Source organism: Takifugu rubripes, chromosome 3 (assembly GCF_901000725.2).
Source record: "Takifugu rubripes chromosome 3, fTakRub1.2, whole genome shotgun sequence".
Lineage (NCBI taxonomy): Eukaryota > Metazoa > Chordata > Actinopteri > Tetraodontiformes > Tetraodontidae > Takifugu > Takifugu rubripes.
The window spans coordinates 17,229,502-17,245,936 of record NC_042287.1 but is presented as its reverse complement, the minus strand read 5'-3'; the positions used below and the strand labels follow the sequence as shown (position 1 = coordinate 17,245,936).

The 16,435-nt window shown below is 49.4% G+C and overlaps 3 protein-coding genes across 5 annotated transcripts; all 3 read left to right on the top strand.

The window, feature by feature from the left end:
- The first annotated feature begins 467 nt into the window (after nt 1-467).
- Nucleotides 468-3,924, top strand: sephs3 (selenophosphate synthetase 3). Its single transcript, XM_003978449.3, has 8 exons — nt 468-794; nt 1,621-1,724; nt 1,881-1,988; nt 2,066-2,220; nt 2,419-2,509; nt 2,698-2,797; nt 2,886-3,098; nt 3,191-3,924. The coding sequence occupies exons 2-8, from the start codon at nt 1,629-1,631 to the stop codon at nt 3,424-3,426; spliced, it is 999 nt and encodes a 332-aa protein (XP_003978498.3). The 5' UTR covers nt 468-794; nt 1,621-1,628; the 3' UTR covers nt 3,427-3,924.
- Nucleotides 3,925-4,212: 288 nt separating this feature from the next.
- On the top strand, nt 4,213-10,402 carry ap4b1 (adaptor related protein complex 4 subunit beta 1). 3 transcript variants are annotated; one of them, XM_029833159.1, is made up of 16 exons: nt 4,213-4,351; nt 4,462-4,606; nt 4,990-5,214; nt 5,293-5,423; nt 5,540-5,687; nt 5,937-6,222; nt 6,335-6,433; nt 6,740-6,851; nt 7,455-7,538; nt 7,628-7,731; nt 8,012-8,039; nt 8,119-8,195; nt 8,610-8,817; nt 8,937-9,242; nt 9,311-9,463; nt 9,537-10,402. In XM_029833159.1, the coding sequence occupies exons 2-16, from the start codon at nt 4,494-4,496 to the stop codon at nt 9,908-9,910; spliced, it is 2,448 nt and encodes an 815-aa protein (XP_029689019.1). In that variant the 5' UTR covers nt 4,213-4,351; nt 4,462-4,493; the 3' UTR covers nt 9,911-10,402. The 3 variants fall into 3 exon arrangements, with proteins under 3 accessions (XP_029689019.1, XP_029689018.1, XP_011618067.2); XM_029833158.1 differs by having other exon boundaries at nt 4,222-4,606; XM_011619765.2 differs by lacking the exons at nt 8,012-8,039; nt 8,119-8,195 and having other exon boundaries at nt 4,223-4,606.
- A 129-nt stretch (nt 10,403-10,531) lies between these two features.
- Nucleotides 10,532-16,201, top strand: LOC105418847 (alpha-1,3-mannosyl-glycoprotein 4-beta-N-acetylglucosaminyltransferase C-like). Its single transcript, XM_029833160.1, has 5 exons — nt 10,532-10,713; nt 14,033-14,131; nt 14,328-14,478; nt 14,813-15,067; nt 15,148-16,201. The coding sequence occupies exons 2-5, from the start codon at nt 14,042-14,044 to the stop codon at nt 16,023-16,025; spliced, it is 1,374 nt and encodes a 457-aa protein (XP_029689020.1). The 5' UTR covers nt 10,532-10,713; nt 14,033-14,041; the 3' UTR covers nt 16,026-16,201.
- The last annotated feature ends 234 nt before the right edge of the window (nt 16,202-16,435 follow it).

Genomic DNA, 16,435 nt, shown 5'->3' with positions numbered 1-16,435 from the left:
GAACAGCAATAGGTTTGTTTTTGCAAATTAAAACTATCCATAGTGTTCATGGTGCAAACCTCCTAACAGGTCATTTAGTATTAGAAGCTCGGATGGTTCTGCAAATAATGTTCTTCAGAAAGTTATATATAAAAATAAAAAAAACAGTTTGATGAGTTTTAATAAAGGACCGCTTCTTTTTCTTATTTTAACACATTCGTCACATTCGCCCGTTAAACTCCTGTGAAAGCGTCGAGTAAAACATAAAACGCAGGATGTTTTTAAACATTTATAATAAAAACTTTAGTCTTTAGTCGTATCTGTCTGCTTTTAAGATGAGTTTTCTCTCTTTCGGTCAGTGAAGTTCGTTTTTCTTTATTTTGGCAGAGTTCCGAGCACTTCGAAAATCGAATTTCTTCATTTTAACACGTTTATTTTGAAGGGTTCGACCGGAAGCTGCCCTAGGTTCAAACCGCCAGCTTCCGGCTTTTATGCGCACCCGGGATGACCGTTGCCATTGTGCGTTTGAGCGCTAGTCATGTCGGGCACGACGTCCCCGCCTCTCCCGGCAGAGGCTGTGGGCTCCGACGCTTGCTTTCTGCCAGGATACACGCAGTTTAAACCCGAGGACCACGGCTTGGAGCGCGGCTTCCGTCTCACAGCCTTCTCGGACCTGAAGGGATGAGGCTGCAAAGTCCCGCAGGAGGTTCTGCTCAAACTCCTGTCGGGACTGGAGGCGGACCAGGCCGATGGAACCGGGAAGGCCGGAGACGAAGCGTCGGACTTCGTCCAGCAGTTGCCCGGTCCTCGACTCGGTGAGAGTTCATACAAAGTTAGCTACGTTAGCATTAGCGTTGATTAAAATCCTCTCTCGAACCCTTTAGCGTCTCCTAGCTAGCCAGCTAAAATGCTAACATGCCAGATGGCAGCTCGAGTGACAGCTAATGGCGAATTAACACGGTCCGAGTTTAATAACCCGTAACAACTGGATTTCACAGTCATTTAGAAGCGCTACTTTGACGTTTTGTATTCTATAATTTATGGTTTCCACCAATGTTAAACAACTGCGAGAGTGTTGAGAGAATCACGGGGCACATAATCGGACTACAGGCATGATTCAGCAAAATCGAATCTTTTAATCGTTTAGGTTCAAAGATCAAACTCCTGATTACGCAGTGCTTTCGATGGAGAAGCCTTTAATCGGTTTAAGTTCTAGAAGAGCCGAATGTTGGAAAGGTAAAGGTATAAAAAGTACCAGAAGTTTGGAGTAAATTGAAAGTAGAAAGTGACTCTGAACCCCGCAGCCCCCTAATGTTCTGCACTGGAGCAGCCTTCATCTGTTGCCAGTTATTACTGTATTCTGTCCCAGTATAACCAGTCATTGACCCCCTCTGTCCCAGTATAACCAGTCATTGACCCCCTCTGTCCCAGTATAACCAGTCATTGACCCCTCTGTCCCAGTATAACCAGTCATTGACCCTCCCTGTCCCAGTATAACCAGTCATTTATCCCCTCTGTCCCAGTATAACCAGTCATTGACCCCCTCTGTCCCAGTATAACCAGTTACTGACCCTCCCTGTCCCAGTATAACCAGTTACTGATCCTCTCTGTCCCAGTATAACCAGTTTGTGCTGTTTCCAGGTGTGGGGATGGACTCCTGTGTGATCCCATTGAGACACGGAGGACTGTCATTGGTCCAGACTACAGACTTCTTCTACCCGCTGGTGGAGGACCCTTATATGATGGTGAGCGTGTGGATGTCTCCCCACTCCTGGTAGGGGGAAGTGAGCGTGTGTCCGCATCACGTGCACGTGGAGGAGCCTACATGTCCATCAAGGCTCCACCATTTTCTTCTCAAGGGTTGAAATGTGTAAATGTGACTGGAATCCTTGATGTGACAGGGCAGGATAGCGTGTGCTAACGTGCTCAGCGACCTCTACGCCATGGGCATCACGGAGTGTGACAACATGCTGATGCTGCTGAGCCTCAGCCAGAAGATGAATGAGAAGGTAGAAGCAGCACGACGCCTCGTGGCCACGAGCAAAGATCTCCTCGTGTTTTCTAATTGTCTACATGTGCATCACAGGACCGCGAGCGCGTGATGCCGCTGATGATTCGGGGCTTTCGTGACGCTGCAGAGGAGGGAGGAACGTCTGTTACGGGAGGCCAGACGGTCATTAACCCCTGGATTATTATAGGGGGCGTGGCCTCAGTTGTCTGCCAGCCTAACGAGTTCATCATGTGAGTCAATAAAAGTTGCTCATTAAGAATTACAGAATGCACCACGCCCGCCGCGCCGCTAGGGGGCGATGTTTCCGCCCTTGGTGAAGCTACGATCTGTTTGAGTCAAAAATCCATCCACTTTCGAACATCTGTTCCGATCTTTCCACGTTCAGGCTTGAAAGAGTCGATGAATATCACATGAATATTATTTTCCAGGCCAGACGGCGCCGTCCCAGGTGACGTCCTGGTTCTGACCAAGCCGCTGGGAACACAGGTGGCCGTGAATGCTCACCAGTGGCTCGATCAGGTCAGTCGCTGCTCGGTTTAAACACTCGTTAATGGGCTGGGTGCGGATCATCTTTAACAAGCTGACACTCATCACTTTAGGGAATTTATTTATTTATTTTGAAGATGTAAAATGTTCAACTTCAGCATTTTTAACTGAGAGGATGAAGATCAAACATGTTGTCATCGACTTTTTGTTTTATATCACAGCCTGAGCGTTGGAACAAGATCAAACTGGTCATCACCAAAGAGGAAGTTAAAGAGGCTTATCAGGAAGCCATGTTCTCCATGGCAACGCTGAATCGCACAGGTACGTCAGTCAGTTACAGGTGATAAAACTCAGGCTAATTGTCTAATAAATGTGCTCCGTGTACGTGTGCGTGTGTGTGTGTGTGTAGCGGCTGCTCTCATGCACAAGTACCAGGCCCACGCTGCCACGGATGTGACGGGTTTTGGGCTGCTCGGCCACGCCAACAACCTGGCCAAGCAGCAATGCAGCGAGGTGGCGTTCGTCATTCATAACCTGCCCATCATCGCCAAGATGGCTGCCGTCAGCAAAGCCTGCGGGAACTTGTTCAACCTCGTTCAGGGGACGTCATCCGAGACGTCGGGTAGGAGACCTGAGACGGATGAGAAATGTTTCCCAGATCTTGACTCATAAAGCAGGTTTGGGCTGACCCTCGTCCTCTCATGTCCTGCTCAGGTGGGCTGTTGGTGAGTCTGCCCAGAGAGCAGGCGGCCAAGTTCTGTGCAGAGATGAAGAGCCCCAACGCTGGAGGGCAGGGGCCCGCCGGTGGAGCCTGGATCATTGGAATCGTGGAGAAGGGCGACCGACGCGCTCGCATCATTGACAAACCCCGCATCATCGAGGTCCCACCCCGGGGGAGTCAAGTTGCCAATCAGGAGAACAGCCCTGCTCCCAGTCCCAACCTATCATAGTGTGTGTGAGTGTGTGTGTGTGTGTACGTTGTCCATTGTGTTGAGGCGTAATCGAATAATAATAAATGCCAAAAATGATAGGGAAACTTTAATAATTAAGAGAAAACATTCCAAACGCTTACGTGTGACGGGACGGTCGTGGCTGCTGTTCCGTCGACACTTTCCGGGGAATAATGTCAACACCCCCCATTAACGAATGAAATTCAGCCCTGATTTCTGGCTCCGCCCCCTCCGGGCTCACAGGAAGGCTTGAGCAGCTTCCTGTCTACGGTCAGGGTGGTGTTCAGAAATACGTTCTTCTGTCAGGCGCCTGGATGTCCAGCACCGAGTCTCACTTGCTTCCTCTAATGATGTTCTGTCTGCAAACCCCAGCCGACGGGGTCGGGCGGAGCGGATGTGTGCCTTCGGATCATGGCGAGACGCGTGATGGTGGAGATCCACAGCTGACTCTTTGTAGATTTACTGCTGTTCACAATAAAATCAACTCATTAAGTCACAGTGTTGGAACTGCTTCTTTACATTACAGAGAAATTGTTAATGATTTTCTTCCCATTTGCAATTATTGCCTTAATATTTTAAATCGATTGACTGTATCTCGTTGCAAGTGCTCATCTACATATACAATAAATGTGCAGTATTGAACTGTATTAAATAGTGTGATTTTTAAGATGACATGTAGTGACACTGAGCTTTAAATGAAGCAGCCGAATTTTGAGCTGCCCGGGATGGATCCTGGCACCGTGAGGCTACCGTGTAATACCACCGGTCACCGCCAGGTCGCAGTATAGACGAGCGCAATATGCAGAAGAAGAAATGCGGAAGTAGCCGATGTCAACAATACTGTCATGATGTTTGATTTTGCTGTTAAACGACATCGATTTTAGAGACACGACTAGTCCTTGAGGCATTTGCGTGTATTTCTGTGGTGCGTTCATCGTTTTGCTCTTGAATGCTTTTATCGGGTGTAGTTTTATGGAGTAAACTAACGTCTTACAAACCGCCGTCCATATCTGTCCCATACGTGTATTGTGGCAGCTCCGGCGGCTCCGGGACCGTGCGCGGACACCATGCCTTATCTGGGCAACGAGGAGGCCGTGAGGGAGCTGAGGAGAGCCCTGTCCAACCCTAATGTCCAGTCTGACCAGCTGAGATACAGAAACACTGTCCTCAAAGTCATCAGGTCTCTGTCTCACTCACGATTAACAGCCGGCCCACTAACGCTTCACAAAGTAGCATATTTTTATTCCTCTTGATGGGAATGATCACGTTTCTCACCTGCCAGTGGCTTGTTAAGAGTCGACAGGGGTAAAAGAATGGTCCAGTTTCCCCAAATTGTAGTCAGAGACAAGTAAAAGTCCCACGTTAAATGAAAGACAGTCAGTGTATAACCTAAAGTTTTTCTAAAGCCATTGTTTCTTTTTAAATTGATGTTTTATTAAATATACTCAGAGTTGGAATATTTTACCAGGATTTCTTTTAAACTTGATTTTGTTACTATATAAGTTTGAGTAATTTAAATTTGAAAAGAACTGCACATTAATTCTCTCCCTGTTGCCCCACCAGAGCGATGTCACAGGGCGTTGATGTGTCGGGCCTCTTCTCCGAGATGGTTAAAGCCTGCGCCTCAGTGGATATTGTTCAGAAAAAACTGGTCTACGTCTTCCTTTGTTCCTACGCGACTTTAAATCCAGAGCTGTCCCTGCTGGTCATCAACACGCTGAGGAAGGACTGCCAGGATCCCAACCCTATGGTCCGCAGCCTGGCCCTGAGGAACATGAGCAACCTCAGGTGTGGTTGCTGCTCACCTCCATTACTGTCCAAACCTCCCAGGGCCTGTAGCTGGTGTGTGTGTGTGTGTGTTCCCAGGTTACCCAGTCTGGTGGAGTATGTGGAGAAGCCTCTGACAGCAGGTCTGAGAGACCGAGCGGCCTGTGTGAGACGGGTCGCTGTGCTCGGCTGGGCAAAGCTTCACAATCTGCAACCAAACTCTGAGATCGGTGGGATACAAACCCCAACCTTTATCAGCCCCTTTATCACTTTCATTACACTCACATCTAGTTTGGTTTCATACAGCGAGTTTTGAGTCACCACAGTTGCAATGTAATTGTTCCAGATGCCGCAGTGGTGAACGAGCTCTACAGCCTGCTGAGGGACCCGGACCCTGTGGTGATGGTCAACTGCCTCCGAGCTCTGGAGGAGATCCTGAAGGAGGAGGGAGGGGTTGCTATTAACAAACCAATCGCACATCACCTCCTCAACAGGTTAATCTGGTGAACGATCCCGTGGGTGTGCAGCTCATGATGGCAGGGAAAGATGAGTTAATTCAGCCAAAAGTTCCAAACCCCTGGTGCATTTCCTTAATAGTTGTGATGTTGCTGATAAAAGATTTTACCTGATGAGGCAGGAACAGTCTCCAGCAGTCAGTGAAGGTTGAGCCTGTCTGCCGACCACAGATGTGATGATTCCCTGTGATTTAAATCCACCACACCTTCTCTGCTGGGTCATCCCAGGCTGAAGGAGACGGATGTGTGGGGCCAGTGTGAGGTGCTGAGGATTCTCCAGCATTACCGTCCCCAATCGGAGGAGGAACTCTTTGACATCTTGTCCCTGCTGGACGCGTCGCTGGTCAGCCATCAGCCGACGGTCATGGCCGCCACCCTCAGCCTTTTCCTCCACCTCTGCTCAGGGCTGCCTCCCGTCTGTCTGGCAGCTCTGGAGAGGGCGCGGGGGCCGCTGCTGGCTGCCTGTGGGAGCGTGTCCAGAGAGATGCGCTTCACCGCCCTCTGCCACATTCAGGTGAGCCACAAACCTCTGCACATCCATTTAGACTCATGAAACATCCACGGGTTCATGCCGGTGTGTTACGGGCTGTTGGATCTTTCACCCGTTCCTTCCTCCCTTTGAGCAGCTGCTGCTGCGCTCTCTGCCTGGCCTGATGGGGGCGCACTACAAACGCTTCTTCTGCGGCTACGCTGAGCCGGCCTACATGAAGCAGAGGAAGATGCAGGTGAGTCCCGACAGCCAGCACTTTCCTTTCAACTCATTTCTGACCTGAAATTTCCAGCTGAAAATGACAAGTTGAGGAAGATTTAAAACGATGTTTAATGTGTGTTTAAGAGCATTTTCAGAAGTAAATTGATGAAAGCACGAGATGATTAATTTCTGCTCACGAAGGGGTGAAGTTACCAGTCAGGCTTGTTGATATAAGAATCTGGTGGGAGAACTTTTCCACGTCACATCAGCCAGGATGCAAAGGAAATGAAGAATAGAGGTGGAAATCTGCTTCACCTGGTTGTTACTGTGATGTGTTCAGGTGCTGGTGGAGCTGGTCAATGATGACAACGTTGGCTTGATCCTGGATGAGCTGAAAGGTTACTGCACCGACGTCAACGCTGAGACGGCCCAGGCTGCAGTCTCAGCTATAGGTACACACACCTTTGTTCTTCTGTCTTTATGAGGACACCTCAACCCTCAAACACACCCTGGAGCTGGCAGGACCAGGCAAATGTCCTCACTTTGCTAGTGAAATGACTTTTCTGGACTAAAACCAGTCACGTCTGCGTTCAGTTGTCTTTTCCACATTTTGGTCACCAGCAGAACTAAATTTTCCACTAAAGGTCACTAAAACGTGACCTTTGAGCTGAACGTATCAGCCAATAAGGGACAGGATTATTTCTGCAGCCTGGACTTGGTTCTTGGTTTCTGATCTGTTCCAATTAAAGCGACACGTGTTGGTGCACGTTCTCCACAGCAACCAGGAGCTTCAGTGCAGAAGCACCGGACCTCTGTTCTCTCCTCAGATGTTCTCCTCTCACCCAAAAGACGAGTGGAAGATGTTTGTTGATGTTGGTCGGAGAAGCTCGACCTTCTCACTGCAGCCTCCAGCAACTCCTTGAAGTTGTGCTTCGGTCCAAACCTCATGTGGCCCTCGGCTTTATTCTTTTACCACAAGATTGATCTCATTTTGTCCTGAGTTCAGCTTTAAAGATCTGAAATCTTTCATCTCGGTGGCCTAAACTCCCGTTCAGGTCGTGTTGGGCGGAGCTACAGCGACCGCTGCCTGGAGATCCTCACTGGTCTGCTGGTTCTGAAGCAGGAACACATCACCTCTGGTAAAACCTTCACATACCTTCACGTGATCGGTGGAGAATGAGGCCTCAGCGCCTGGTGACCTTGACCCTTCCTGTGTTCCTGTCCCCAGCTGTGGTGCAGACCATGCGTGACCTGGTCTGGGTCTGTCCTCAGAACAGTCACACGGTGTGTTTGGCTCTGGAGGCCTGCGAGGAGACGCTGCAGGACAGCCAGGTCAGAGCCATCCTGACAGATTAGTCCTGAGGAGCACAACGTTGATTCAACGTTGAGTCATGAGTCTTTGTTATGGATTTAGACTCTTCGACTTCCTGTTACAGTCCGTGATGCTGCTGATGTTCTAGTGCCATTATTTACCCCATAAATAAAGGTTAAAGGTTCACAGTGCCAGAAAAATGGCTCCAACGAGGAGGTGATAACCCAGTGGTGAGGTTTGGTTAGAAGATATTGTTGAAGAACCTCTCCATCGTAAAGGACCATCCTTTCATCTATCCAGAGGTTCTTCCTGAGGAGCTTCAGCACTGGTGTGACCTGCAGGTCCCAGTAGGACTCATTATGTTGACAGCAGATGAATCTTGTCTTCTGACCAGTCGTCCTCCATAGATGACCTAAGATCACCTCAAACAAATCAGGGGGTCCAGAAGCTGCCAGAGCTGCTGATTAAATGGAACGTTATGAAGGAAAGCTCAGTTTCAGTCTGTCCTGGTGTGAGAAGAATTATTGTTATTGTTGTTATTAGTGTTATCTTTAAATGCTATTGTATGTAGATTTTGAGTGTTGAGGAATGTTGACAGGAGAAGAAGAACATGAGAGTGCAAAAGTACTGATGCTGCTTACAACCAAGCCCAGCACCCAGTTTTTATTTCTAATTTGCAAACCAAAATATTCTCCTGATGCCTTTTTCAGGTAGAGAAGCAAAGCTCAGAGGAAACGCTGCTGTTTCATTCATTCATTCCCAGCTTTAGATCTGAGAGCAAAAGCTCTGAATTCCGGCTCAGTCCAGCACAAACCTGCATCTGTTGTCATGGCAACCTGTTGTTTAGGGCTGAAACACCATGGGAACTGTAACGAGTCGCAATGCCTCTTCCCTCCAGGGCAGACAGGCTTTACTGTGGCTGCTGGGCATGTACGGGGAGCAGGTGGCCGGCGCCCCCTACACCCTGGAGGTGTTCATCGATGGCGTGAGGAGCGAAGCGTCTGTGGGAGTCAAAATGGAGCTGCTGACATCGGCCTGCAGACTCTTCCTGTGTCGGCCTGCAGAGATGCAGGACATGCTCGGGAGGCTGCTGCACTACTGCATAGGTGTGTGTGTGTGTGTGTGTGTGTGTGGGTCAGGGTCGCGGGCAGGAGCCTGGTGACCCACTCTGTTCCGAACGTCCTCACAGGCAGAAGCACAACGACGTGTGTGTCTTGTTTTCCAGAGGAGGAGACGGACACGTGTGTTCACGATCAGGCGCGCCTCTACTACCGCCTGTTGCATTGTGGGATAGAAGAGACAAGGAAGATCCTCCTGGGTCGGAGGTCCGACCCCTCGCTGGGGGTCCTGATCGGCCGCCCTGCTGAGCCCGTCAGCCAGTGGGCCCCTTATTTCAACACTCTGGAGCCTCTGAGGCAGGACGGCGCCGCTGAGGCGGAGCCAGCGAGCAGAGAAAGCCCTCGATGTGTCCCCTGTGAGGCCAAGACCAGCCGAGACCTCCCAGAGTCACTGTCCTCCCACATGGAGCCAGGTCAGTCAGGTGGACAGTGAACCTGGGGGGGTCTCTTGCTCTCTTTTATGGCCCTTTCTCATCCTCAGACTGGAGGAAGGAATCTCAGTGTTCAGGCGGCCCAGCTGCCGTCCAGCCTCCCGGGGTGGGGACCGGTCTCAGCCTGTCGTCATCCCCGACTCTCACCCCCGAAGAGTTTGAGCGCACGTGGCTGCGGCTGCAGCGTCTCCCTCCCGGTCAAAGTAAAGTCTTGAGTCTCTGTTGATGTTGGAGATGTTGGAGAAAGGATCACGTCACGGTCTTTGCTGTTGCTAGATGCTGGGAGGAGAGAGGAGGAGCACCTTTGCCTGGAGGAGCTGATCCGGAGCGCCGTGGTGCCGCTCTGCTCGCCGCACAACCTGCAGGCAGCCCTGCAGCTGCTCAACATCCAGATGCTGGCCTTCACACCACCACACACACTCCCCTGGAGAGTGTACCTGTACACACACACGCAGCGAGCACACGCTGGCCACACGCTGGTCCTGGGGGAGCTGCTGTGGCCTGGAGAGACCCAGAAGGAGGGCGGGGCTGAGCCGGAGGAGGAGGTTCGGGTGACTCTGAGGCAGCAGCCGCCCGATGACGAAGCTCTGAAAGGCTTTTTCTCCATTCTGACCACCGTCCTGCAGACAGTGTCCTCACAGGGGGAGTAAAGCCCTGGAGTGTTTGACTGACGAAGGACTCCAGGAAGGAAGAGAAAGAGGAGACGCCAGATGTTGGTGATGCTGGGCGCTGCAAAAGAATGGAAACGTTTCAAATCCTGTTGTTGCAGATTAAAAAATGAATTTTCATCTGAACCGGAGCAGCTTCCGGTCCCACCTGTAGCACCAGTGCTGCTCTCACAGTTCTGAGCTCGCTGATCCGGGTTCTTCAGACCCAGAAGGTGAACTACCCCCCCCCCACGCCGAGGCACCAGAACGTTAACGTGGCTCCACCACAAGGTGGCTTCCTCCGGTCGCTCCATCATCTGGGAGCCGCCACAGGTGTCAGAAGTGTGCCCCCTCCCTCAGGGGCAGCTCGAAGCGCGTGCTGACTAATACGAGGCTCCAGGTTTCTGTCAGCGTTTATCTATTACCATAACTGTGCGTGAGAGTGTGCGTGAGGAAGAGTGTGAGACGAAGAAGATTAAAACCGACTCGGCTAAAGTCGCTCTCGTGTCTCTCTCATTTGGACTTCCCGTCGGTATTGGGCTCGTGCCGGTGGGCGGAGCCACCAGCTGGATCCGTTTCACCTGAGCAGGTTCGGTTTTGGCTTCAGCAGCAGCTTCAGCCTGGGCTGGGAACCCTGACCCTTGTTTCACATGTAACAAGCGTTCCTGGCTCATCCGGGTGTGGACCAACCGTCGTCAACAGGTAATGGTTTACCTGCCCGCGGTCACGTGACGCCTCATAAAAGGTGAGGTCGCGCAGAAACGCTATCAGAGGAACGACGATGCAGCTTTAACATTGTGAATGCGGTAAGTTTGGCGGGTTTATTATTTGATTCGTGTTTCCCTTCTATCAGCCAGAAAGTGGAAGAAACCGCTTCAGCTTCCAAGTTCCGCCAATTAATTCAGATTCGATGTTTTCGACCAGATTTCCCTGGTTCCTCGCTGAAGGTCGCAAATTCAGAAATGATCTAAATGACTTTCACAGAAACATCCCGATCGGATTCACTCTCAGAATAATCGGATTTATTTTTGAGGACAAAGAGGCTTGTGTAAATATCACAACCCCCCGTTGGCTTCAAGAACCTCTTACTGGTTTGCGAGGTTTTATTTATTTTCTAACTTCCAGAGCAGTCAGAGAAGCATCTAACCGGTTTCACTTCTGATGCTAAAGGAGCTGCACGAATGGATCTTCCTGTCTGCTTGGGGTCTTTGAATGTGTAGACTTTAGAGAGACAGACAGGCAGAGAAACAGACGTGAGGACAGAATGATTTCTGCCCTGAAAGGCTCCACCAGCACCGACCGTCCCTCTACACCAGGAGTGGGGAACCTTTTTCATATCGAGGGCCATTTCAATTTTTATAAAGTCCTCCGAGGGCCATACTATTATGAACACATACCTAGGGATGCAAAAAAAGACAAAGAAAAGTCTATAACCACTGTGTTACTAAGTCTCATGATTGCTGCATTTGAGTTTGAATTATTTATTTAGCACACATGCATATAAAATCACCAAAAAAATAGAATAAAATGACAAACAAGTAAAATATGTTTTCATCATACAAAATAAAGAGGTGCAGAGTTGAGGCAAGAGACCCCTAAGGGCCTGTTCGAGGCCTCTACTCACAAAAACTGCAATACAACAAGATAATCAAGAAAATAAATGAAAAGAAAGAAAGATAAAGACAATAATAATAACAACTAGAAATCACTCGGAGAGCGCAGACCTCCGCCAAGCGCAACAATTCCTGGCATATTGTGATTTCCACCATAAATATTAGTCCCACATATACTTTGACTACATATTTAGATTCCTTGACCATAAAAACATACCGTTAGCCACTGGAATCATAACAATATATGTCTCAGTTCAGTAGTTATTCACGAAAAGAAATTCACGCTTTGAAACAATTTTACGTTGTCCGGCGCGAGCGCCTCAGCGGCGGCTACGAGGCGCGTTCACGAACTCTCCTTCGGCGTGAGGTTTCAGCTTCGTGGCTGTTAATTCACTCACCACAAAACTTGCGTAATATTCTCTCTGTCGGTACATGGTCGTGTGAAAGCTGCTTGTTGAGCCTCCAAATGCTGACGAAGAGCGTTAATTTTATCCAAACTCATCTGTCCTTTCAACTCGTTGAGTTGAGCGTGGAGAGGAGGAGGAGAACCTGGAGAGGTGGGGGAGAACCTGGAGACAAGGAAGAGAACCTGGAGAGGTCTGGGAGAACCTGGAGAGGTCTGGGAGAACCTGGAGAGGTGGGGGAGAACCTGGAGAGGTCTGGGAGAACCTGGAGAGGTGGGGGAGGACCTGGAGAGGTCTGGGAGAACCTGGAGAGGTGGTGGAGAACCTGGAGAGGTGGTGGAGAACCCGGAGAGGTGGGGGAGGACCCGGAGAGGTCTGGGAGAACCCGGAGAGGTCTGGGAGAACCCGGAGAGGTGGTGGAGAACCCGGAGAGGTGGAGGAGAACCCGGAGAGGTGGGTGAGAACCCGGAGAGGTGGGGGAGAACCCGGAGAGGTGGAGGAGAACCCGGAGAGGCGGAGGAGAACCTGGAGAGGCGGGGGAGAACCCGGAGAGGTCTGGGAGAACCCGGAGAGGTCTGGGAGAACCCGGAGAGGTGGGGGACAACCTGGAGAAGTGGATGTCTGTCCTTAAGGTGAAGGTCAGCATAGATGAGTGTGAAGGAGAGGAACTAGGAGGGGGTGAGCTTACAGAGAGGCGAGATGAAGAAGCTGGATCTAAGACTAGAGAGGAACCCTGTGGAAGAAGAGAAGGATGGTGGTGAAGGTCCTGAAAGTACTAACTGATGCTATTAGGTTAACTGGGAGCAGTGGGAGGGAAGGGTTACACTTCAGGGACCTTCTCTGGGTCTTACAGGCATCAGAACCTGATGGTCGATGCTGCTGAGAAGCTTCCTGCTGTATTATCCTGATCAGTCCTCCGTGGTCCAAACACAGTGAACCGTCAAACGTTTAACCATCAGACTCACAGTGAACTGGTCAGCTGGAGGGACTTTAGAAATGTTCTGACTTTTTCTTTGCTCTTGTTTTTAGGTGTTAGGTTTTAATCCTTTAGTTCATCGTGAAAGAAGTAAAAGGAGCTTCTAGTGTTACTGGCTGAGGAACGCAGTCTGACAGGCCGAGTGGAAACGTGGTCTTCACAACAGCCTGGGGGTTGTTGCCAGGAAGTGGTGGAGCTGGTTTGTGTGTGTGTGTGTGTGTGCGTGTGTGCGTGTGTGTGTGCGTGTGTGTGCGTGTGCGTGTGCGTGTGTGTGCGTGTGCGTGTGTGTGTGTGTGTGCGTGTGTGTGTGTGTGCGTGTGTGTGTGTGTAATAATCAGTTTTGATTATTAATTATTCAGAACTGCACTCATGTATTTCAGTGTTGTGTTTAATGAGATCAGGAAATAAATGCATAACTAGGTAAACAGTGATAGAATAACCAAACTATTATATTATAATAAAAGTATTATTTTAATAGACACAATATTAATAATAATAATAATAATAGATTTTATTTCAAAGCGCCTTTCAAGACACCCAAGGTCACTTTACAGTACATCTATGCAACAGTTAAACACTATTTACAATTTAAAATCAAAGGTCAGCTTCACAGTTAAGATTTCAATAATAGTTGCAATAATAGCACCAATTACAACAAAAAAAAAGAAAATAGTAGGTGAAACATACATACATACATAAGATCAACAGAGCAACATATAATCATAAACCTAAACAAAGAAAACAATTAAGGGGGGTGCAGTGAGTAAGCCAGACGAAAAAGGTGTGTTTTGAGGTTTGATTTAAATACGGGGAGAGAGTCGATATTTCGAATGTCTGGTGGTAAGGAGTTCCAAAGGTGAGGAGCAGAGCGACTGAAAGCTCTGGCCCCCATGGTCCTGAGGTAGACAGGGGGCACAGTGAGGTTGAGGGAGGAGGAGGCAGATAATTTTGCCTCTTTATATCAATATAAACTGTATATATAAAACTGTAATCTGTTTAAACTTTTAAGACTGCTCTAAGTGTTGATTAAATATTTACTGTTACTTTTTCCAAGTGAGCTACGCCCAAATATAACTTCCTCTGTGTGTGTGTGTGTGTGTGTGTGTGTGTGTGTGTGTGTGTGCGCGCGCAGTAGAGAAAAATGCGTTTTATAAAGAAGGCGACTATTTTGGCCATTGTGCTTCTCTTTGGAGGCTTTTACTTCCTTGTCCCTTCAGATTTAATCAAAAATGTAAGACACACACACACACACACACACACACACACATCCGTGAAATTGCTTGTTATCCTGGTATACCAGCTTGTTATACCAGCATATCACTCCAACAACATCACTCCAACAGTCCTAAATGCACGGGCTTTCGCTTTTGGTTATTGTGTGTGTGTGGGTGTGTGTGTGGGTGTGTGCGTGTTTGCTTGCTTTGCAGGACTTTGTGGAACCTTCAGAAAGCGTTCTGAAGAAGCTGAATGTGAGACCAGTGAAGCTGGCCCCTCAGCTGTCCTGGGTCGAGAGTCAAAATTATCTGCCTCTCAATGTCTCCTACCAGCTGCTGGCTGGAACACCATCCAACCAAAAGAGTGAGTCGAAATGTTGGTTTATGCTTTTATTGATGTTCACATCTTAAAGTTCTACTTCCTGCTCCTGCTCTCACTTGCACCAATAAGGAAAATCCGACGCCTCTTCTGGCCGTTCATACACAGCAGGTGCGCTCACAAACACTTGTCTTCAGGTCTGAGCGCACATTTAAATCCCAACAGTTGGTGTGTTGACCTGCAGACCGAGTGAGACCACTTCTGAGCTAAAGTCTCTCTGGTTTGGTCTGAGGTGAAGCTTCCCTCATCCTGAGCTAAGCGGGGTTGCTAGCTGAACACCGGCGTGCACGCAGACACGAGGCTTCTCTGATGTTTACAGGGTATCTGGCAGTTGGGATCTCATCCGTGAGGAGGCTTCACGGGACGTACCTCTTGTCCACTCTGCAGTCCATCATCTCCAAGTCTTCTCCTGAAGAGCGGGCATCCATGGTGGTGGTCCTGCTGCTCGCAGATTTTGATGCCAGCTGGAGAGAAGCTACAGTGAAGGAGATCACGAGTAGATTTCCCTCTGAGCTGGAAGAGGGCCACCTGCTGGTGCTCCATGTTCCTCAGCATTTCTACCCTCCTCTCCAAGGTGCTGTTCCAGTGTGGTCCCACAGATGGGCGCTGATTGGAGCTGTGACGTTGACGTAAGTCTTTTTGGCTCTCGTGCAGGTCTGAAGAGGAACTACAACGATGCTCCAACTAGGGTGACCTTCCGCTCCAAGCAGAACGTGGATTACTCCTTCCTCATCAACTACAGTGCTGGGCTCAGTCATTACTACCTCCAACTGGAGGATGATGTTTCCTGTGCAAACAACTTCTTCACCCACATCAGGAGGAGGACTGAGGAGCAGGAGGCCAAGATGACCACCTGGACAGTGATTGAATTCTCAGTTCTCGGCTACATTGGGAAACTCTACAAATCTGTGGATGCTCCTCTTCTGGCGCGCTTCCTTTTCCTGTTCTACCAGGAAATGCCCTGCGACTGGTTGATGTCCCACTTCCGGGAGCTTATGACTCAGAAGGAAACCATCATCTTCAAACCGTCACTGTTCCAACACATGGGGACCTTCTCTTCCTTTGATGGTAAACACAATCATTTAAAGGACAAGAACTTCCGAGAGGACCTCAACCCCAATCCTAATGCCGATGTTTTCACTGATATGTCCATCTACCGGGACAACGCGCCGAGGCGCGCCTGGGACAATGCAGGGGAATTCTTTTGGTCAAATTCCATAAAGAAAGGAAACTTCTGGGCTGCGGTCCTGGACGTTCCAGCAGTATTCACCAGTATAGTCGTAGAAACGGGGACGGAGGGACGAGACCTGCTGGAGTCGGGTCAGGTCGAGATCGGCCATGAGGTTATTACCACCCCCACAGGAAAAAGCTGTGGAGAGTTCCAGTCTGTCGGGACGTTCAAGAACGGCAGGTTTGAGCGGAACGAGCTGGACAAAGACTACAGCTCCGCCTCTTCCTGTCTACGGATACGCGTGACTGCAGACCAGCGCGCGTGGCTCATCATCAGAAAGATCGTGGTCAGAACTCGTTGACCCAAGGTCACCTGGAGGAGGACCCTTCTCAACCTGAGCAGCGCTCAAAGTTCACGTCAGCCGAGTTTTCACTCTTTTTCCAGATGCTGAGGTGTCATTGAGCTGCGGCGTTCCCGTGTGTACACGTGCTTTCAATGTTCTTTCCAACAGCTATATAAAACCTTTCAAATCCTCCATATTCAACGTTCTCAGTTTTTTATGGAAGCTCAGGGTGTCTACAATAATTATTGAGCCTCTCAGTTGCTGAGAAGCCTGAACTTCAGCCACTTCCTGCTGCAGTGGTGGTGACCACACGAACACGGGCGCTGCGTAGGAGTTTGGTTGCACAGCAAACATTCTCATTGTCTCCGCCTCTTCCTCGCGCCTTATCAGCTTCCTATATTTGGTTGGTAATCTTACACTCTTGTCAC